We start from the raw sequence: 20,887 nt of genomic DNA, 5'->3' as shown, positions 1-20,887 counted from the left end.
TGGAGCAGGGGTCCTCAAACTTTTTAAAGTGGGGGCCAGATCACGGTCCCTCAGAGAGCTGGAGGGCCGGACTATATGAACTACTAATTCCTACTGTAACACCTCGGCTGCGCTCACTGCCCAAAAAACCTGGCGGGCCGGATCAGACTCCTCTGCGGGCCGCATGTGGCCCGCGGGCCGTAGTTTGAAGACCCCTGTCTTGGAGCCTCACGTGGCCTCCCGGCTGCTCTTCCCCGGCTCCTGGGTTCAGGCCTCTAGAGGGCGCCCCTCACGGTGAACAGGTTGTCCCCAGGAGCCTGGCCCAGGCCCGTGGGCAAACCGGCTTCACCCGGAGCCCCGAGAGCCAGGCCTCATGGAGGTGCAGTGGACAGGCGGGGGTCGTGGCCCGGTGTGAACTTTCGGGGATCCCTCCAGCACCCCAATCTCAGTGAGTCCAGAAGGGCCTGCGGGGGGCGGGCTTTCTTTACATTTAAAAATGAGGTTTTGTTGATGTCAGAGAGGAAGGGAGAGAGAAGCATCAGTGATGAGAATCAGGGGCGGCTGCCTCCTACATGCCCCACATTGGGGGCCAAACCGACACCGGACAGGCGCCCTGACCGGCATCGAACCCTGACCCCTGCCCGGGCCGGCGCGGGGGAGGGCGGGCTCTGGGGCGCCGCGGGGCCTCAGAGCTGCAGCCGCCCGCTCCGCCCCCAGGAGATGGCCGACTGGTTCAACGCGCTGCGGGCCGCCCGCTTCCACTACCTGCAGGTGGCCTTCCCGGGCGCCAGCGACGCCGACGTGAGTGGGGGCTGCCGAGGCCTGGGCGGGGGCGGGGCTGGCCAAGGCCCACCGGACCCAGAGGCCCACCCGCCCTGTGACCCCCCCACCGGTGCCCCGACCTCTGGGGCCCCCGAAGTGGCCTCAGCCGCCCTCCTTTATCCCGAGGCTCTGCCCCAGGCCGCGGGGGGAGGGGTGGGGAGGGGGGACAGCCGGACAGCAGCACCTTCCCCCAGCTGGTGCCGAAGCTGACGAGGAACTACCTGAAGGAGGGCTACATGGAGAAGACGGGGCCCAAGGTGCGCCCGTGAGCGGCCTCAGTCCTGGGGGGAGCGGGGGCGGGGGGGGTCATGGACCGGGAAGCGGCAGTTGTGGGGGGAGGGGGGGTGGGGTTGGGGTGGAGGTGGAGGCCTCAGTCTCGGGGGTGGGGGGGGTTGGGGTGGAGGTGGAGGCCTTAATCTCAGGGGGCCGGGAGTGGAGGTGGAGGCCTCAGTCTCGAGTGGGGGGCGGGGGGGGGGGTGGAGGTGGAGGCCGCAGTCTCGGGGGGCAGGGATCATGGAGGTGGAAGCCGTCAGTCTGGGGGGGCCCGGGGGCGTTGCGGTGGAGGTGGAGGCCTTAGTGGGGTGGGGGGGTTGGGCTGGAGGTGGAGGTGGAGGCCTCAGTCTGGGGGGCGGGGCTGGGGTTGAGGTAGAGGCTTCAGCTGCCTGTGCATTCCTAGGGGGTGGTCTGGTCTGGGTGTGGATGGCCCGGGCCCCACAAATGTTTTGTAAGAGCAGGGGCGCCCTGACCCACGACCGGGGCGAGGACCTCAGGTCAGGCCCCACCCAGGCCCCAGGTGGCTCCCAGCCCAGACCCGCCTGGGCCACAGGGAGGGCGAGGCACGGGGCGGAGGCCAGCCGGGCGCCCGGCCTGGCAGTGCCCACAGGAGCAGGAGGCCCCACGCCCGGTGTGGACTGTGGGCGGGGGGCGGGGGCGGGGGCGGGGGGCGAGGTGAGGCCACGTCAGGACCCGCCGCTCTGCCCGCAGCAGACGGAGGGCTTCCGCCGGCGCTGGTTCACCATGGACGACCGGAGGCTCATGTACTTCAAGGACCCGCTGGTAGGCCGGGCCCCGGGCGGGCGCCTCCCGCTCCCGGGGCGGCGCGGGGCGGGGAGGGCAGGCTCGGGCCGCCGGTCAGCCTGTGCCCCCGCAGGACGCCTTCGCCCGGGGGGAGGTCTTCATCGGCAGCAGGGAGTGCGGCTACACGGTGCTGGACGGGCTCCCGCCGTCCGCCCAGGGCCACCACTGGCCCCACGGCATCACCATCGTCACGCCCGAGCGCCGGTTCCTGCTGGCCTGCGAGACGGAGCCGGAGCAGCGGGCGTGGGTGGAGGCCTTCCGGAAGGTGGTGGACAGGCCCATGCTGCCGCAGGAGTACGCCGGGAGGGCGGGCCGGTGAGGGCGGGGCGGGCGGGGCCGGTGAGGCGGGGCGGCGGCCGGTGAGGGCGGGGGGGGGGGGGGAGGGGGCCCCCGGGCTGGCGGGGGGGGGCTGGGCGGGGCCGGTGAGGGCGGGCGGGCGGGGCCAGTGAGGGCGGGGGGGGAGGGGGCCCCCGGGCTGGCGGGGGGGGGGCTGGGCGGGGCCGGTGAGGGGGGGAGGGGGGAGGGGGCCCCGGGCTGGCGGGGGGGGGCTGGGCGGGGCCGGTGAGGGCGGGCGGGCGGGGCCGGTGAGGGGGGGGGAGGGGGGGAGGGGGCCCCGGGCTGGCGGGGGGGGCTGGGCGGGGCCGGTGAGGGGGGGGGAGGGGGGAGGGAGCCCCGGGCTGGCGGGGGAGGGGGCTGGGCGGGGCCGGTGAGGGCGGGCGGGGCCAGTGAGGGCGGGGGGGGGGAGGGGGCCCCCGGGCTGGCGGGGGGGGGGGGCTGGGCGGGGCCGGTGAGGGCGGGCGGGGGCCGGTGAGGGCGGGGCGGGCTGGGCCGGGCCGGCCAGGGTGGGGGGAGCCGGGCGGGGCTGGGGTGGTGGGACCAGGCGCGGCAGAGCTGGCGGAGGGGGGGGCCGGGCTGGGCCGGGCCGGGCAGGGCACGGGGCCGGGCTGGCGGGGGCAGGGGGCATTGACAGCCTGCACGGCTGTGACCAAGCCCCGCGCCTTCCCTTCCAGTGGAAGCTCACTTCAAACACAAGCCCTAGAGCGCTGGCCTGGACTCGCCGGGCAGGCCCGGGGCTGCTGACGAGGGGCTGCGGACCGGGGGCTGTGGACCTGGAATCGGCCTCCAGCCGAGGACGGCCGCCGGGCTCAGGCTCACGATCAGGCCCGGGGCTGTCTGGGCTCCGCGGGGCCCTGAGCCCTCACCACCGGGACCTGTTTCTCAAAACCTCATCGTGGGCCAACCTGTGTGACCTCTGACCCCATCATGCTGCTGTCCCCTCCCTGCCCGCCCCGGCCCACTGACCACCCGTCCCTCCCCTGCCACCCCCTCCCCCCTGAGCAGGACCCACCGACCAGGAGGCTGGGCTGTGGGGCAGAGGGTGGCCTGCAGGCCCCTGTGCAGCCCCTCCCCCGCCCCTCCCCTCTCCCTTCCCCTCTCCACCATCTCCCCCCCCCCCCAACAAGTATTTATTGAGCCTCTGCTGTGCGAGTCGTTGGGTCTGGGTCTGGGTCTGGAGGGGGGGACGCAGACCTGGCCCTCAAGCCATGGGTCCTGGGGTCAGAGGCCCCACAGAGCGCCCAGCCCCTGGGGCACCTCACAGGCTCAGTTCAGGGCTCAGCGCTGCCCAGGGACCCCCACTCCCAGGCCTGACCTTGCTCTGACCCCTTGGAGGAAGCAGGCCTGAGAGCTCCCCGGGCCCCAGCGAGCTGCTGTGGAGCAGTCACAGCCTCAGACGTCCCAGGTGCCCTGGCTCCCCACCGTGGAGGGTGTCTGTGAGGACAGGTGTGGGAGGAGGGCGTGGCAGGGGGCCCCGTTTCCCAGGAGGCCCAGTGCCTGGGTGAGGCGGAGAGTCACCTTCCAGACACCTTGCCTGCCTCCAGTCCCCGCCCTCGTCCTGTCCAGCCACACCATGGCCCCCAGGGAGCCCAGGCAGGGGGAGCTCCTCAGAGGGGGTGTCTGCTCCCCTCCCAGCCCGTCACAGCCTGGAATAAAGTGGGCCGTGCTGTGGCTTGATCGCGTGCTGGAGGCTGTGTGGGCCGAGCCCAGGACCTGCCCACAGCAGGAAGGGGACGACGTGCCCAGGACGTGGAGTCACCCAGGTGCAGGTGGGGGCTCCAGGGGCTGCCCTCCTCCGTCCCTGAGCCCACTCCTGCTGGCCAGCTCGGACCAGCTCGAGCCCAGCCGGGGGTGCTGCAGAGGGGCCCTCGTCGGCCTGTCGCCGCTCAGCTTGGCCGGGGCAGGTCCTCAGGGTGGCCGGTGGGGAGCCAACACTTCCTGCCCGAGGAGCCCCACCGAGGGGCAGTCGTGGGTCCTTCCTTAGAACCGGCCGCGGCCCCGCCCACCCCCCTCCCGCAGCCCCGCCCACCCCCCCTCCCGCAGCCCCGCCCACCCCCCCTCCCCGCAGCCCCGCCCACCCCTCCCGCAGCCCCGCCCACCCCTCCCGCAGCCCCGCCCACCCCCCCTCCCGCAGCCCCGCCCACCCCCCTCCCGCAGCCCCGCCCACCCCCCTCCCGCAGCCCCGCCCACCCCCCTCCCGCAGCCCCGCCCACCCCCCCTCCCGCAGCCCCGCCCCCCCCCCCCCCTCCCGCAGCCCCGCCGTCCACCTCACCCACTGGGTCCGGACTGCAGCCAGCGGCAGGTCACCCGTCTGGTTTGAGGGAGACCCTGAGGCCCCACCAGGCAGGGCCAGCTGCAACCGCCCCCTCCAACCAACCCAGACCCGCCCTTAAGCCAGAGGCACGTGTCTGTGAGCGTGAGCGTGTCTGTGAGCGTGAGCGTGTCTGTGAGCGTGACTGTGAGCGTGTGTGCGCCCCAGGAGACCAACAACCTGACGAGGAGTCGGAGGGCAGCGCTCGGCCTGGGGGAGGGCGGAGACCTGCCCACAGGGCTGGTGGGCGGGGCCATCCCAGTGGTGGGCAGAGGGGTCAAATGCAGGCCCCGTGCAAACAGCCGTCCTGGCCTCAGCCCCGTGCTGACGGAGCCGCCGGCTGGGCCTCTGGTGGACACGGGCACACCTGTGCTCCCCGGTGACGGCACCGTCCCAGCCCCCTTCCCTGCCCCCGGCGCTGCCGGCCCAGGCCACGTGGTCAGGACAGACAGCTGTGAGCCCTGGGGCCGAGGAGGGAGAGGCGAGCAGACCCCAAGGGGTGCGTGGCCTGTTGTGCACAGCTGCCCAGCGCGCTGTGGGTCCGGCATCAGCCCTGAGCAGTCGCAGACTTGCATTCTGCTCTGTCCCAAACCTACCCCATTGGGTGCAGTTCATGGTTTCAAACCTGGCGAGACCAGTGAGTTCTGATCATGCACCCCCCCCCCCAACCCTTGTGCAGCTGGGAGGGGCTCCAACCTCAGGGCCCACCAGCACCAACGACTCCCCAGCCGCTCACGAAGCTGTGACTGAACCTCCGAGCTCAGAGGTTCCCACGGCCAGAGCTGCCTCCCTCCGCCCGGCCCCAGCAGCCCGCCCGCCCAGCCCAGGAAGGACAGCACAGCAAGCCCAGTAGAAAGAATTTACTTAAATTCAACGATGAACACACCCCTTTAAGTTCCATTTTACAGCCAATAGAAGGGTCTGGTCCGCTCCTTCATGCATGATCGCTGTGTAATAATCTACAACTCTGACTTTAATCGTGAAAAAATAAATGTCCCGGCGTCACCGGGTCTCTGGTGGCGCGAGGGCGCTGCTCGGGGTCGGGCACCTGGTTGGACAGAGGCTGCGGGGAGAGTCGTCACCAGGAAATAAATAGTGCGTTCCGGGCGGCATCCGGCAGCTCCGTCTGCGATGCCGTCGTGCGGGCACGGCTCAGGATTTGGCACAGGCATCCACGTGGCGGCCGGTGGCACCCCCCGACCCGGGCCTGTGACCTGCGGCACCCAGAGTGAACCCCAACAAAGGACGGAGAGGTTGGCGCGCAAGCCTGTGCTTTATTGTGGGTCACCCGAGGCCACGCGCAGCCCGCGCCCTCAGCCAGGGCACGCCGGCGGCCACACCACCACAGCGGCCTGGGAGCGCGGCCAGGCCCTCGAACCCGCCGCCAGACAGGCGCCTCTCCGTGCAGGCGGGCGTCAGTCGAGCTCGATGGGGCTGCTGTCGTCCTGGCTGTCCTCGCCCTCCTGCTCCGAGGAGCCCATGAGGCTGCTCAGAAGATTGCCTGGAAGCAAATGCTCGTCTGAGGCCCCACCCCCTGACCCCTGCCTCCCACGCCCTCCTGACAACCCCCCAACCCTAAAAGGTCACGTGGCTGCGCGGACACACGGATGGCCACGGAGCCCGTGAAAAGGGACGTGCGGGTCGGCCACCACGAGGCCCTCACACCCGGGCTCCCACCCGCACTGGGGGAACGCTGTGGGGCAGCAGCTGCCACTGACACGGAGCCAACGTGGGCCCGGCAGCTCCCGGCAGGGCCTGCACCCACGCACAGGAGGCCTCAGACACGGCACACCCATGTTCACGGAGCCAATGGCGGGAGCCGGCCCATGTCCCGCAAGAAACACATGCATGTGACGCCCACGGACTGTTAGCCTGAAAGGGCGCTGCCACCGGCACCTCACCGACAGGACACGCTGAGCGAGCGCCTGAGCGCGGTGCCGGAGCGGGCGCAGGGGGAGCGGGCGCAGGGCTGGGGCGGGGCAGGCGCAGGGGGAGCGGGCGCAGGGGCTGGGGCGGGGCAGGTGCAGGGGGAGCGGGCGCAGGGGGAGCGGGCGCAGGGGCTGGGGCGGGGCAGGTGCAGGGGGAGCGGGCGCAGGGGGAGTGGGTGCAGGGGGAGAGGGCGGAGGGGGAGCGGGCGCAGGGGCTGGGGCGGGGCAGGCGCAGGGGGAGTGGGCGCAGGGGCTGGGGCGCGGCAGGTGCAGGGGGAGCGGGCGCAGGGGGAGTGGGTGCAGGGGGAGAGGGCGGAGGGGGAGCGGGTGCAGGGGCTGGGGCGGGGCAGGCACAGGGGGAGCAGGCGCAGGGGGAGCAGGCGCAGGGGCTGGGCCAGGGCAGGCGCAGGGGGAGAGGGCGCAGGGGGAGCGGGCGCAGGGATTGGGGCGAGGCAGGCGGAGGGGGAGCAGGCGCAGGGGGAGCGGGCGCAGGGGGAGCGGGCGGAGGGGGAGCGGGCACAGGGGGAGCGGGCGCAGGGGGAGCGGGCGGAGGGGGAGCGGGTGCAGGGGCTGGGGCGGGGCAGGCACAGGGGGAGCGGGCGCAGGGGCTGGGGCGGAGCAGGCGGAGGGGGAGCAGGCGGAGGGGGAGCGGGCGCAGGGGGAGCGGGCGCAGGGGGAGCGGGCAGAGGGGGAGCGGGTGCAGGGGGAGCGGGCGCAGGGGGAGCGGGCGCAGGGGCTAGACGTGAATGTCCTCACGGGCCTTGAACGGCACTCGGAGGCGGTGAGAACGGCAGTCAGGTCATGTGCCCATCACCACCACACACAGCTGAGAAGAGACCTGCCTCCTAGGGGGGCAGGAACAGGGGGCAGCCGGCCCTCTGTGGCCCCCTCCACGGCCCTGCCCCGCGGGCCTTACCTAGCAAGCCTCCGTAGGAAGACGTCTGCTTGGGCGGCACCCCGAAGAAGAGCTGTCCTATCCTGTCGAGGTACTGACAGGGCGAGACACACGTGAGGGACAGGCCACGGCCCCACCCGCACACGCGTGAGGGACAGGCCGCGGCCCCACCCGCACACGCGTGAGGGACAGGCCGCGGCCCCACCCGCACACGCGTGAGGGACGCGCCGTGGCCCCACCCGCACACGCGTGAGGGACGCGCCGTGGCCCGCCCTCCACGGGGGCCCCTCCGCCGAGCCCAAGGCCCGCGGCCTCACCTCGTTGTACATGGGGTCGCGCCGGAGGGACGGCTGGTACTGCTCACACAGCACCGTGAACACAGTCAGTTTGCCTCTGAAACGAGACAGCAGGGACAGCTCTGTGGTCTCCGGACACGGGGGAGGGGTGGGTGGGGGACAGAAATGCGCCCCCACACCCCACGCAGACGCCAACACCCACTCACAGCCCTACACCCACACCCTCCATTCGCACACACACCTTCGCTCCCACACACACACACACACCGACCCCTGCACACGCTCACACATCTATGTACCCCATACCTACATGTGCCCATACTCCCGCACTCACCCACATCTATGACTCACACATACCTACACACCCACAGACCCCTGCACACGCTCACACATCCATGTACACCCCACTCCTACACACACCCATACTCCAGCTCACATCTATGCACTCACATACCTACACACCCACAGACCCCTGCACACGCTCACACATCCATGTACACCCCACTCCTACACACACCCATACTCCAGCTCACATCTATGCACTTACATACCTACACACCCAGACCCCTGTACACGCTCACACATCCATGTACACCCCACTCCTACACACACCCATACTCCCGCACACACTCACATCTATGCACTCACATACCTACACACCCACAGACCCCTGCACATGCTCACACATCTATGTACACCCCACTCCTACACACACCCATACTCCCGCACACACTCACATCTATGCACTTACGTACCTACACACCCACAGACCCCTGCACACGCTCACACATCTATGTACACCCCACTCCTATACACACCCATACTCCCGCACACGCTCACATCTATGCACTCACATACCTACACACCCACAGACCCCTGCACACGCTCACACATCTATGTACACCCCACTCCTACACACACCCATACTCCCGCACACGCTCACATCTATGACTCACACATACCTACACACCCACAGACCCCTGCACACGCTCACACATCTATGTACACCCCACTCCTACACACACCCATACTCCTGCACACACTCACATCTATGCACTCACATACCTACACACCCACAGACCCCTGCACACGCTCACACATCTATGTACACCCCACTCCTACACACACCCATACTCCCGCACATGCTCACATCTATGCACTCACATACCTACACACCCACATACTCCTGCAGATGCTCACACATCTATGTACACCCCACTCCTACACACACCCATACTCCTGCACACGCTCACACATCTATGTACACCCCACTCCTACACACACCCATACTCCTGCACACGCTCACACATCCATGCATACTCCCCACACACATCTTCACTCACCCCCACCCCCACACTCACACAGAGACACGCACACGCACACGCCCCTCACCCGTCCAGGGCCAGCAGCAGGAACCAGATGAAGTTGAGCAGCGGCTGCATGAAGGGAGGGCCGTCCTCGATGGACGGGTGCTTCTGCGTGTACGTCGTGAACACCACGGACGCGCTGCTCTTGTTCTTCAGGCAGAGGAACCTGGGCGAGCACACGCCGTCACGCGGGGACAGGCCACGTGGGGGACACGCACTCCCGCCCGCCGGCCCTGCGGGAGCCAGCGGGCTTCCCGCCTCCGCTGACGGCGGGGACACACGTTGAGGACGGGGTGGGATGAGTCTGTCCGCACACCTGCGGCACTGGGCACCGGCCTGCGGTCCAGGGAGGACATCTCCGCGGAGGGCGGGCCGGCCGGGGTCACGTTTTTAGGCACAAAGGGGGCTCCCGAGAAGGGGCTCAGACCCTCTCTGCAGAGCCAGGCCCACCCCCCAGGTGTCTGCTGAACCGCCAGCCGGGCAGTGAGCGGAGGGGGGCCTGACGTGCGAGCAGGACCTGCAGTCGCACGGCACCGCCCGGCGCCCGGCCCCACGGCAGGGTGTCTGTGGGAGGAAGTCCACGTGTCCCACGGGAAATGCTCCCGTCAGGAGGGGCGGGCTCAGGCTGGGACAAGGCAGAGCGCCTGCAGCCGGCGGCCCTGCCGAGGGGTGCCTGCCCCGTGTGGCCGAGGGGACCCCGCACCTCTGTCCCCCGTGGTGAGGCCCACTCTTCCACGGTAAACGGAAGGAAAGAAACCAGGGAGGGCCTGGCGGAGTGTCCTCAGAGGGAAATGCTGACGCAGACGCGTCCGAGAGGCCGCACAGCCTCTGAGAAACCCTCTGAACGCAGCTCACACGCACACGAGGCTTAGACTGCTCATCCCCATCCTCCTGACACCACTTGTCAAAGGCACAGATAATGGGGGAGGGGCAAGACAGAACCAAACAAAAGCCAGCGGGAACGTAAGAACCTCCTGGATCCTAAAAACCCAATGCCCTACGGTGACCAAAGAGGGCACGGTGGGCGGGCCGTGAGCAGAGCCGGGCGCACGTGGGTGGGCGGGGCCGTGCGATTTTGTGCGCTGGGCTTCCAGTGTCGGTATAAAACACACAAACCTCCTCCTCTCACTGCTCAGCTGAAATGTCACAGAAGCCCGGCCGCAACGCTCCTGAGCGCTGGGAGGGGCGGGGTCTGTGCGGGCCCAGTGGGATGTCACATGATTCCGGGGGCACCCCCCTCTGTGCGGGGCCGTGGGGGCAGGGCTGAGGCTGCGGGACACCTACTGCAGGACAGCCTGGGCCACGAACATGTCCACCTCGCTGTGGAAGCCGCGGGACGTGGAGTACTCCACCAGCATGTTGGCGCAGCCCTCCCCGTCGGCCGAGTGCAGGAAGTGGTAGCGGGACTCGCAGTAGTTCTGCTCTGCAAAGGGAGCGCTGTCACTGCGGGGCCCAGCGGAGGGCAGCCCGAGCATCCTCGCGCGAGTCAGGGGTCCCTGCGCCCCCTCCCGCCAGCAGGGGGCTCCACCCCGGGTCCTGGCCCGGCCTGTGCAGCGACGGCCACGTGCTGTCAGCCAGGCTCTGCCGGGACCCTCCGCCCAGCCCTGCGTCAGCCGTGGGGCCTGCGGGAGGGCCCCGCGGGACTCTGAGCCCCAGGCAGGGCACACGAGGCCTGTGTCCTGGTTTCAAGCCGTTACTACGATACACACATGCCCGCAACTCTCCGTCCGGGCTGAGGCCGCACCGTGCCCGCTACTTTGCAGCCACAGGGGCGGGGGCAGGGGCAGCCCCACAGACCCAGGCAGGAGCCGGTGACAAGTAAATGCCGCTGGCAGCACAGGTCTGACTGAGTGGCTCCACCGGACCCTGCACACGGCCCGCTTCCCCGAGAAGGCAGGACTGGGCCGCCGGGAGGGATCCTGGCACTGCGGCAGCGAGACCGGACAGGGCTCCGGGCAGAGGCTTGTGGGTGGAGACAGACAGGCTGAGGACCGGGGGCGGACATCAGGCCGAGGCCCAGGGACAGGACTGGCCCGGGGGCAGGCAAAGGCGCTCACAGGACGTGAGGCGGGGGGAGGGGCCCCGTGGCTGCCTCTCTGCGTTCCGGCCGCCGCTGTCCATCGCACACTCGCCCGCAGGCCGGCTCCGGGCAGCTGCTGGAGGGCAGAGCCGCCGCCTCGGCCTGGACCTGGAGGGCCCGGCTTCACCGCCCAGGCTGCCCCCGCACCGGCTCCGGGCGGCCGTGAGGACAGGAGCCCACACGCCCCCACGTACAGCCGGGGCGTGAGGGCGTGAGGGCGTGAGGCGGGAGGCACTGACGCACACGCCTCACCAGGCGGGCGCGGCCCTTGGACCGTGAGGAGCCGCACTGAGGGGTGCGTTCCGCCGCCTCTCCCTGCGCCGAGCAGACGGAGCCAGGACACGACTGGACGCTGAGCAGAGGCGGGCAGTGAGAGCAGCCCGTGCGGCAGGAGCGTCCCCACGGAGGCCGTGGTGGAGGCGGCTCTGCAGGGCCCGGCAGGGCCAGCCCCCGCCTCAGCCTCAGCCGGGGCGGCCCCGCCGGGGGATAGCCCCCGCCCCAGCCTCAGCCGAGGGGCCCCGCCGGGCGACAGCCCCGCCTCAGCCGGGGGGCCCCGCCGGGCGATAGCCCAGCCTCAGCCGGGGCGGCCCCGCCGGGGGATAGCCCCCGCCCCAGCCTCAGCCGGGGGGCCCCGCCGGGCGATAGCCCAGCCTCAGCCGGGGCGGTCCGCGAGGCGATAGCCGAGGTGGCGGCCCGTGTGGGCGGCTCAGCTCAGCGACAGGGAGCCGGTCCTCGCTGGCCATGGCGGAGCTCAGCGACAACCAGAGGCCCCTTCCCAGCCAGGTGCCCAGACCTACCTCGCCACAGGGTGAGGGCCAGCAGCTGGTGCAGCCGGGGGTGGCCCAGCCGCCCGGAGCCCCCGCTGGACCACTTCAGGGCCCTGGACACGAAGGCCACGCGCTCCGGAGAGTTGGGGTCCATCAGACTAAACAGTTTAGCCAGATTTTCTGAGAACAGAGAGAGAGCCCTGTTCAGGGGGGCACCGGACTCAGCTTCCTACAGCGCCCCGAGTTCAGACACCACCTCCACTTCCCTGCTGGGACCCCCCTTTCTCCCCCGGCTGGGCCCACTGCGGCCCAGAGCGCCCTCCCCTGCCCAGAGGAGCCTGCCCGGCGGGTGGAGCACAGCTGGGGGCAGAGGCCGCTGCGGGAACCCCCGGCCGGGCCGCCTCCGTGTGGGGTGCGTGTGGGGTGCGTGTGAGACTCGGCCCAGAATGCACACGGTGAAAGGAGCCTCACCCAGCAGCTCGTCGGCCACCTCCACCTCCGCCTTCTCCAGCGACTCCAAGACCAGCATGGACAAATCCGCAGCGCTGTTTTGCTACAAAACGTGGAGATGGACAAGAACCAGGTGGTCAGAGAGAAAGCTCTGTGTCGAGAAGACAGCCACAGCCCGGGCGCCCCGCCCCGCCCGGGGGAGACCCGTGGCGCTCACCTGGCCGTGGCTGAAGAAGAGCAGCGCCCCTGAGCACATGAGCTCGCGGGCCTCGGTGTGCTTGCTCTGCGACATGTACCTGCAGGAGCAGAGCCAGGAGGGGTCGATGGCGGAGCGGGGTCCTGAGGGCCCACCACCCGGGGCCTGGCGCCCTGCCCTGGGCCGCACGGAGCCCCGCGGTCAGCGACGGGGACAGCAGGCAGGCCTGCGGCCTCGGGACTGGGGCGACGTCAGCAGGGACTCAGGCCGGGGGGTCGGAGGGACCACAGAGGCTGGTGGTCCCCCACTCGTCAGGGCAGAAGCCAAGGCCAGGGCGGCCCAGGAGGGGACCACGCCCTCCGGCTGCGCTTCCTTCCATGAGGCACCGCCACCCTGGCCCTGCGGGGGCGCCCCCTCCGAACGCGGGGTCAAAGGGCAGGGCCTGGAGGCAGCGGCTGGACGGGCCGACCGCACGGCGCCCAGAGAGCAGCGCAGCCTGGGAAGCGCGGGAAGCGGTGGGCAGGAGCTGTGGGGGTGGCGCGGGGGCCTCGGGGGCCACGGGAGAGCACGGCCAGGAGCCCACCCGCGGGCACACCCCGGGGCAGAGGCCAGGCCGCGGCTCCCTCCCCCGGGGCGATGGCGGGCTGTCCCCGTCCCCACAGAGACGGTCTGTCTGTATCAGGCCCACAGCACACCCCTCCTCCAGCAGCCGGCCGGCCGCTCGGCGGGGGACTCCACGGCCCGTCTCTGCCTCTGCCTCAGCACTGCTGACAGAGGTGTGCCCTCATCACACACACACACACACACACACACACACAGCACCCACAGCCACAGCTCCACCTGATGGACCCCAGGGCCACAGCGTCCACCCCACCGGACAGCACATGAGCCCGTCCCGGTTCCTCATGAGACCACTGGGCCCAACATCTCAGAAACCAGACGACGAAGAGAAGCCCCCAAAGGCAGGAGACCCCACTCCTGGGACGCGGGAGGACAGAGCGGCCCAGCTCCCAGGCAGCGGCTCCCATGACCGCAGGGACCCCCTGCCCCGGAGGCACAGGTACAACCACACCTTGTGTACAGCGCCATCTACTGGCCTCAGCCACCTGTGGTCGCCCACGGCTGAACCATAAGCCCACAGCGCCTCGGTGAAGACCGGTGTCCACCACCGGCAGCACAGGAAACAGCGCATCTCCAGACAGCAGGCCAGTCACGCAGAGAATGCACAGCTGCCACCACGAAGCGGCAAGACCCCTGAGACTCAGCACAGCACCAGCTGCTGTGAGCACCTGACCCGGGACAGACACCGTGAGAGGACAGACAGACATGGAGCGGAGGTGCCCGTGAGAAGCTGCCCAGGGCGACGGGGCAGAGCCGAGCCCCTGGGAGGATGACAGACGGACAGACGGACAGACAGACAGACAAGACTCCATGGAGAGGGAGTGCTCCATCATCCAAAAGAGAAAGAGAACCTGGGTGCTCCATCATCCAAAGGGGAAAGAGAATCTGGGACAGTGGGGACACCTGTAGGCAGACGGAGACATTCCAGAGATATTCAAAGCCGGAAGTGACAAGACACTGTAAAAAACTCACAAGTCAGGGACAAAACCGAGTCCTCCCGGCGGCCGGAGGGCCGTCACCAGAGGAAACCCAGGCCCCAGGTTCCTGGCGAGAGCAGCAGAGGGAGGAGGGAGCGCTCAGCGCGGAGGAGGGAGGAGGGAGGAGGGTGAGGAGGGTGCAATCAGCGCGGAGGAGGGAGGAGGGAGGAGGGAGGAGGGTGCGCTCGGCGCAGAGGAGGGAGGAGGGAGGAGGTGCGCTCGGCGCAGAGGAGGGAGGAGGGAGGAGGGTTGCACTCGGTGCGGAGGAGGGAGGAGGGAGGAGGGAGGAGGGAGGAGGGTGCGCTCGGCGCGGAGGAGGGAGGGAGGAGGGAGGAGGGAGGAGGGAGGAGGGAGGAGGGTGCGCTCGGTGCGGAGGAGGGAGGAGGGAGGAGGGAGGAGGGTGCGCTCGGCGCGGAGGAGGGAGGAGGGAGGGGAGGGAGGAGGGTGCACTCGGCGCGGAGGAGGGAGGAGGGAGGAGGAGGAAGGGAGGGAGGGTGAGGAGGGTGTGCTCGGCGCGGAGGAGGGAGGGAGGAGGCTGCGCTCAGTGTGGAGGAGGGAGGAGGCTGCGCTCAGTGTGGAGGAGGGAGGAGGCTGCGCTCAGTGTGGAGGAGGGAGGAGGCTGCGCTCGGTGCGGAGGAGGAGGAGGGAGGAGGGTGAGGAGGGTGCGCTCGGTGTGGAGGAGGGAGGGGAGGAGGGCTGCGCTCAGTGTGGAGGAGGGAGGAGGGTGAGAAGGGTGCGCTCGGCGCGGAGGAGGGAGGGAGGAGGTGCGCTCAGCACGGGAGCACCAGCCGGGCCCGCAGAAGGCACCGCAGCCGCAGGAGGAGGTGGACGAGGTGGACAGGGGCTCCTAGCCTCTACCTTCAAACGGGTAGATGGGGCTAAGCACCTAATTAAGCACAAAAGGGAAAGGGCAAAGGCTTTTAAAGTGGCCACAGCTGGCGTTCCCTCCGAGCCGGCCCTGCCTCCCCACCTGCCCCAGGCCCCTCGGCTTCCTGGTTCCCGGCTCCCCGGGCCCTTCCGTGGCTCTGACTTGTTCCCTAAGCCCGTTTCGTTTAGGAATTGCTTTTCCTGCCGCTCAGATTGTCCTCTCGCAGTTTAAAAAACTACAGCCGCTCCATTCAGTCTCCGAGAACAGCATGGAGGTGACAGGAATACCTGGGTGTGTGTGTGTGTGTGTGTGAGCCTCAGGGCAGATGGAGACAGAACAAGGACGGCTTTATCTGAGACACATACCCAGAGCGGAGGCGCCAAACACGGAAAGAGAGACATGGGCTAACGTCAGAGCAAGGCCCCCCCCCCCCAACGGCGACAGAACTGGAGGAACAGCGGACGGGCTGCCGTGGTCACCCAGCACTGGGCCCGGACGGCTCCGGCTCAGGCTCAGAGCAGCCGCCGGCCAGAGCCAGGCCCCCAGCTCCAGAGACTGCAGGCTCGGACGAGGGGGACTCTGGCACCCCGGCTCTCGGATCCGGAGGGAAGCAGGTGCCGCCAGGTTACGTCAGACAGAACAAACGTCAGGTGAGAAAGGTAACAGGAGTCAAAGATGGACGTCTTATCCGGAGAAAGGCAATCCATCACGACCAACTTCTCCGAACGGGCCTGACACAGCCTCAGGCTGGGACACGCAGCAGCACCCACCGCGGAGGCTTTCCCGGGAAACCTGGCCGTCGGACCGAAGGCCCACACCTCCATCCAGAAGCACAGGGAAAGGCGTCCAGCATGGCTGATCAGGAAAAGGCCGACGCCCCCACGGCGCCGGCGCCACCTGCCGGAAAGGCTGTCGTCAGACAGAACCAGCCCGGGCGGCGTGAGAACGGGCGTCTGCCACGCTGGGGGCCACGCTGGGGGCGCCGCTGTGCAGCCGCGGCAGGGAGCAGCGTGACGTTTCCGCAGAACAACTACAAACAGCGACCACGTGACCCGGGCAGTCCCTCTGCTGGGTGTTTACCCAAAAACACGGAAACATCAGCTCAAAACGACACTCACACCCACGTCCGTCAGCGTCACCGGCACCGCCAGGACCAGAAGCAGCCCGCGTGCCGGCGATGGGCGCTGGCCTGGCCGCGGCTCATGCTGGAGCGCCTTCCGTACAGCAATGTTGGGGTTCAATCCCTGGTCAGGACACGCAGAGCCAACCAATAATGCATAAGTAACTAGAACAACAATCCATGTTTCTCTCTAAAATCAGTAAGAAATTAACAAGAAGCTGGGATGCATACACACCATGGAGTATTTTTAAAAAATATATTTTATTGATTTTTTTATGTAGAGGAAGAGAGATAGTTAGAAACATCAATGAGAGAGAAACATTGATCAGCTGCCTCCTGCACACTCTCTACTGGGGATGTGCCTGCAACCAATGTACATGCTCTTGACCAGAATCGAACCCGGGATCCTTCAGTCCCCAGGCGACGCTCTAACCACTGAGCCACACCGGTTTTGGCCACACCATGGAGTATTACTCAGAAATAACGAGTGACATCCCACCCCGGTGACAACATGGATGGCTGGATGGGACAGAGCTGTTATACTGAGTGACTTAGTTCAGACAGGAAGACAGACACCACGTGGTTTCACTCACACGTGGAACCTAAAAGCGAAGGGAACAAAACGGAAACAAAGTCACAGACACAGAACGAAGGGGCTGCTGCCCACGGGGGTGTTGGGTGAACTGGGTGGAGGAGACCGGCCTCGGGGGAGAGCTCGCTGTAGCGCTCGCCGACGTCACATTATAATGGTGTGCACCTGGATTTTCGTTGTAACCACTGTTCCCAATAAATTTAATTTAAAAAATATATATTTTATTGATTTTTCTTACAGAGAGGAAGGAAGAGGGATAGAGTTTGAAACAGCTATGAGAAAGAAACATCAATCAGCTGCCTCCTGCACACCCCCTATTGAGGATGTGCCTGCAACCAAGGTACATGCCCTTGACCAGAATCGAACCTGGGACCCTTGAGTCCGCAGGCCAAAACTCAATCCACTGAGCCAAACCGGTTAGGGCACCAATAAATTTAATTTTAACAATCACTATGGCCTGGCCAGTTTGGCTCTGGGGATAGAGCGCCGGCCTGTGCAAGGAGGAGTCCTGGGTTTGATTCCTGTCAGGGCGTGTGCTGGGGTTGTGGGCTTGATCCCCCAGTGGGGGGCGTGCGGGAGGCTGCCGATCCATGATTCTCTCTCATCATGGATCTTTGTCTCTCTCTCCCTCTCCCTTCCTCTCTGAAAAAAATCAATTAAAAACATCACTGTGTCAAATGACAACAGACACACATAAAGTCTCAGCTGACGCCCGCCCCCTGAGGTCCCCCACCTCACAGAACGCACGGAACCGAGGCTCGGCCGCCAGCCTCAGCCGCTCGGCGGGGAAGCTCAGGTAACCCACCAGCAGCAGAGAATGCGTTGTTTTTTTTTAATTATTTTATTTTATTGATTATGGTCTCACATAATTGTCCTTATCCCGCCATTCCCATCCCAAACCCCTCCCTACATATGCCCCCCGCCCCCCTGTTGTCCATAGCCACTGGCTAGGCCCACAGGCATGCACACAAGTTCTTTGGTTGATCTCTTCCCCTTACCCCACCCTCCCTTACTTTCCCTCTGAGGTTTGAGAGTCTGATGGCTGCTTCTCTTTCTCTGGGTCTGTTTTTGTTCATCAGTTTATGTTGTTCATTATTTCCTCTGAGAATGCGTTTTTAAGGCTTTCTTTTAAAAACTTCTTCCTTTGGTCTGAGGCAAACAGGTTACAGGCCACAACCAACCATCCAGGCAATCAGAAAGCTGGGGGCAGGAGACCCGAATTCAGGCCCCAGTGGAGGCCCTGGACTGGGTGACGGGGGACGTGGCCACAGGTCCCTTCCTGTCCAAGGGAGTGACTTACAGACTCCCAACGCGCCCGCCGGGGGACCCTGCTGCCTCCCTGGTGGGACTGAGGCTCATCCTCCAGCGGCCACGCCCAGGCCCACTCCTGTGGACACAGCCCCGCGGACGCCCACCTGCCGGCTGCCCCTTCCTGCTCTCTGCTCCTCACACTGGGGCACCGTGTCAGCGGGTTACGACGTCATGACGTGATGCCTCACCCAGCGGGTGTGGGCAGCCAGATGGGTCCATCCGCACGGTGGTCACCGCCCGCAGTAAAGGAGGAATGTGGACCGTGGGGAGTGAATTTACTGTCAGAAAACACACACCGGCCTCGGGCCGGAGCGGGTGGACCGGAGAGAAGCTGGAGGCCACGGGCATTCTCAGCATCGCTCCCGGGCGTGTGCGTGTGCATGCAGCTCACCTGCTGGCACGTTCCGTATTTAAATGTAATAACTTAAATAACGGATACGTTTACTTGCAGGAAGGCACTAAACATTAGTATAAGAATCCGACTGCTCCCGGAGCTACATGCCGTGGGGGTTCCAAACCAGAAGGCGGCCTGGGCGGAGCTGTGGGCAGGAGCCTCAGGTGACCACCAGGAAGCCAGGGCTCGGCTCCCAGGGCGCTGCCTGCGTCACGGGCCAGGCTCAGAGCAGAGAGGCGGCGGCCCAGGTGGAGGCGGGGCGGCAGAGCCTGCGGGCACCTCCCCACCCCAGGCCAGGGGGATGGACCCTGGGCCCAGGGCCTGGCCACCGGGAGGCCCCGCTCGTCCCTCCTACGGCAACCGCGGCCGGGCGGCTCCGGAGGGGACCGCCCGCCGGTGTCGGGAAGGCCCGGGTCTGCTGAGGAATCGCCGGTGCAAACCCCGCGCACGACCAGCGCCCACAGCCCGCGGCCTTTTACTGCGACAGGAACGGGCGGCGGGACCTCCACGCGGCCCGGCACCCACGGCGCCGGCATCGGAGAAACAGCTTCCCCCGCCCGCCCGCCGCCCCGCAGGACAGGCCGGGCGGCGGGGAGGAAGGCTCTCCCCCTCCGCTGGCCTCCGAGCGGCCATTGTCTCCCGCCCGCAGCGCCCGTGTCCCGGGAGCGTCGCCCGCACACCCAGTCCGTGTGTCGGTCAGGCCCACGCGCCCTGACACGCGCCGTGACGGGGCAGCCGCTCAGCCCGGGCCCTGAGCCACGCGGAGGCGGCGTCTGCTCCGCTCCCCCCACCCCCCACCCGGGCCCTCGCACCGAGCCGCCCCCGCCGCCCGGGCTCCCGGGCCCGGCGCACGGCCGCACGTGGGCAGCGCAGGTGCCGCAGCCCCGAGAGGAGGCAGGCACGGCGGCCCGGCCCCGACCCGACAGCGCGGCGAGCACGGGCCCGACACCGGCGGATGGCTGCGTTCCGAGGGCGGAGGGCCGTGCGACCTCGCGCGGGGGCTCCGCGCCAACGGCGCTCGGGTGGGGACCGGCCGGGGCTGGGCCAGGGGAGCGAGGGGGGAGCCGGGGGGAGCCCCGGGCCTCGCCCTCGCCCCGCCGCCCGCCCGGACCCGCGGCGACGGGCAGCGGCGCGGGCCAATGGGCGGCGGGGGCGGGGCCGGCGGACGGCGGCTACCTGAAGAAGAGGGTCCGGTACATCTGGTGCGCCTCGTAGTACTCGCCCTTCTCCACGCTGGCGCGCAGCTTGCCCTCCACGCGCTGGACGCCGCCGCGGTTGCGAGCGCCGTTGCGGGCGCCCTCCTGCTCGGCCATCGCCGCCGTCGCCGCCATCGGGCCGGCGCTCCGCGCAGGGCTGACGCTGTCGCAGGCTTGGTCGGCAGCGCCTCTCGGCTTCCGTCCCGGCGGCCGCCCGACGTCCTCTACGGTGGCCGCGAGGAGCCGCGCGGTCGGGGGCGGGCGCGCCGACGGGCGGCCACGTGACCGCGGGCTCCGCCGGGGCGAGCACGTGACGCGGGAGGAGGCGGAGCCCTGGAGATCACGTGACTGCGACGCGCGCTGACGTCACAATGGCGGCCGCGTAATCCCCGCGGGCAGCCGCAGGCTCAACGGTCGTGGGCGTGTGTAAACGGCTTGAAAAGAAAGGGTTTTTGCCGCTTCGGTGGCGGCGGCAGGTCTCAAGACCGCACTCGGCGCAGCGGGCGGGCACTGGGCGGTGCAGACCAGGCTCAGATCGGCCGGGACTGGGCCTTTGAGGGCAGCCGCCTTGCGCCCCAGCTCCTCGCCCCTCGCCCGACTGCTCCGGACGACCACCGACTGTGGATGGTGCGTGTCGTCAGCCCACGCCCGTCCCTGCCTCCGAGGTCACACTGCCACCGCAACCCCACTGGCCTGAGCGCGCAGCACATGCCGGGTGTTTGGAGGGAGCGGGTGCAGAGCGGAGCGGAGCGCCTGCGCGGGAGGAGGGGGGCGGGTGTGCGTTAGGCGGGCACACCTGTCGCCAGAATAGAAATGTGGTGGACCGGGCGCTGTGGCTCGGCGGCTGAGCGTGGAGCGATGAGCCCCGAGGTCCGGGTTCATTCCGGCCTTGCGGGCTCCATCCGCACATGCCGGCCTTGCGGGCTCCATCGCCAGTGGCGGCGCGTGCAGGAGGCCGCTGATCAATGATTCTCATCATGGATGTTTCTCACCCTCCCCCCAAATCAACAAACTTTTTTAAAGGTGGGGCGGAGCGGAGCCTTTGCAGCTCTGCTCTCCCAGGCCTGCAGCCCCGCAGCGCCCGCCCGTTGCCTAGGCCCAGAGCCCTACACGCAACACGGGTATTCAGTCCGCACCGGGTGGGAGACAGCACGATCCATAGTGCGGCTCCCCCCCCCGCCCCCCCCCCCCCCCCCCCCCCGAGCTTGACTAAGGAATCCGATGGGGTTAGTCTGGAAAGCAGCTCGCCAAGCCCGTCAGTAACCAAAGACCGGGAGAGAAGCATTCCTCCGAGATGCATCTCC

General features: G+C 68.1%; 2 protein-coding genes across 2 annotated transcripts in view; one reads left to right on the top strand and one right to left on the bottom strand.

The window, feature by feature from the left end:
- Positions 1-3,356, top strand: part of ADAP1 (ArfGAP with dual PH domains 1) — a 19,607-nt gene extending 16,251 nt beyond the window's left edge. Inside the window, exons 5-9 of the mRNA XM_084883880.1 lie at positions 259-780; positions 996-1,058; positions 1,786-1,857; positions 1,952-2,180; positions 2,889-3,356. Of these exons, the coding sequence (XP_084740006.1) occupies positions 259-780; positions 996-1,058; positions 1,786-1,857; positions 1,952-2,180; positions 2,889-2,917 (915 nt within the window). The 3' untranslated portion in view covers positions 2,918-3,356. The remainder of the gene's footprint in view (positions 1-258; positions 781-995; positions 1,059-1,785; positions 1,858-1,951; positions 2,181-2,888) is intronic.
- A 2,014-nt stretch (positions 3,357-5,370) lies between these two features.
- Positions 5,371-19,858, bottom strand: GET4 (guided entry of tail-anchored proteins factor 4). Its single transcript, XM_084886270.1, has 9 exons — positions 19,564-19,858; positions 12,526-12,604; positions 12,330-12,411; positions 11,889-12,038; positions 10,296-10,434; positions 9,037-9,177; positions 7,666-7,741; positions 7,370-7,442; positions 5,371-6,026 (listed from the first exon to the last, which is right to left on the bottom strand). Exons 1-9 carry the CDS (start codon positions 19,716-19,718, stop codon positions 5,941-5,943), a joined length of 981 nt encoding a protein of 326 aa, XP_084742396.1. The 5' UTR covers positions 19,719-19,858; the 3' UTR covers positions 5,371-5,940.
- Between the last annotated feature and the right edge of the window lie 1,029 nt (positions 19,859-20,887).

This window comes from Pipistrellus hanaki (genome assembly GCF_964339955.1).
Source record: "Pipistrellus hanaki genome assembly, chromosome: 5".
In the NCBI taxonomy this organism is placed as follows: domain Eukaryota; kingdom Metazoa; phylum Chordata; class Mammalia; order Chiroptera; family Vespertilionidae; genus Pipistrellus; species Pipistrellus hanaki.
This window is presented reverse-complemented; position numbering and strand designations above follow the sequence as displayed.

Coding starts and splice junctions, on each gene's coding strand:
- GET4 (XM_084886270.1), bottom strand. CDS start 19,718: ATGGCGGCGACGGCGGCGATGGCCGAGCAGGAGGGCGCCCGCAACGGC. Junction 12,605..19,563: donor TACCGGACCCTCTTCTTCAG/GTAGCCGCCGTC, acceptor CTGCTCCTGCAG/GTACATGTCGCAGAGCAAGC. Junction 6,027..7,369: donor TTCCTACGGAGGCTTGCTAG/GTAAGGCCCGCG, acceptor ATTTGCTTCCAG/GCAATCTTCTGAGCAGCCTC.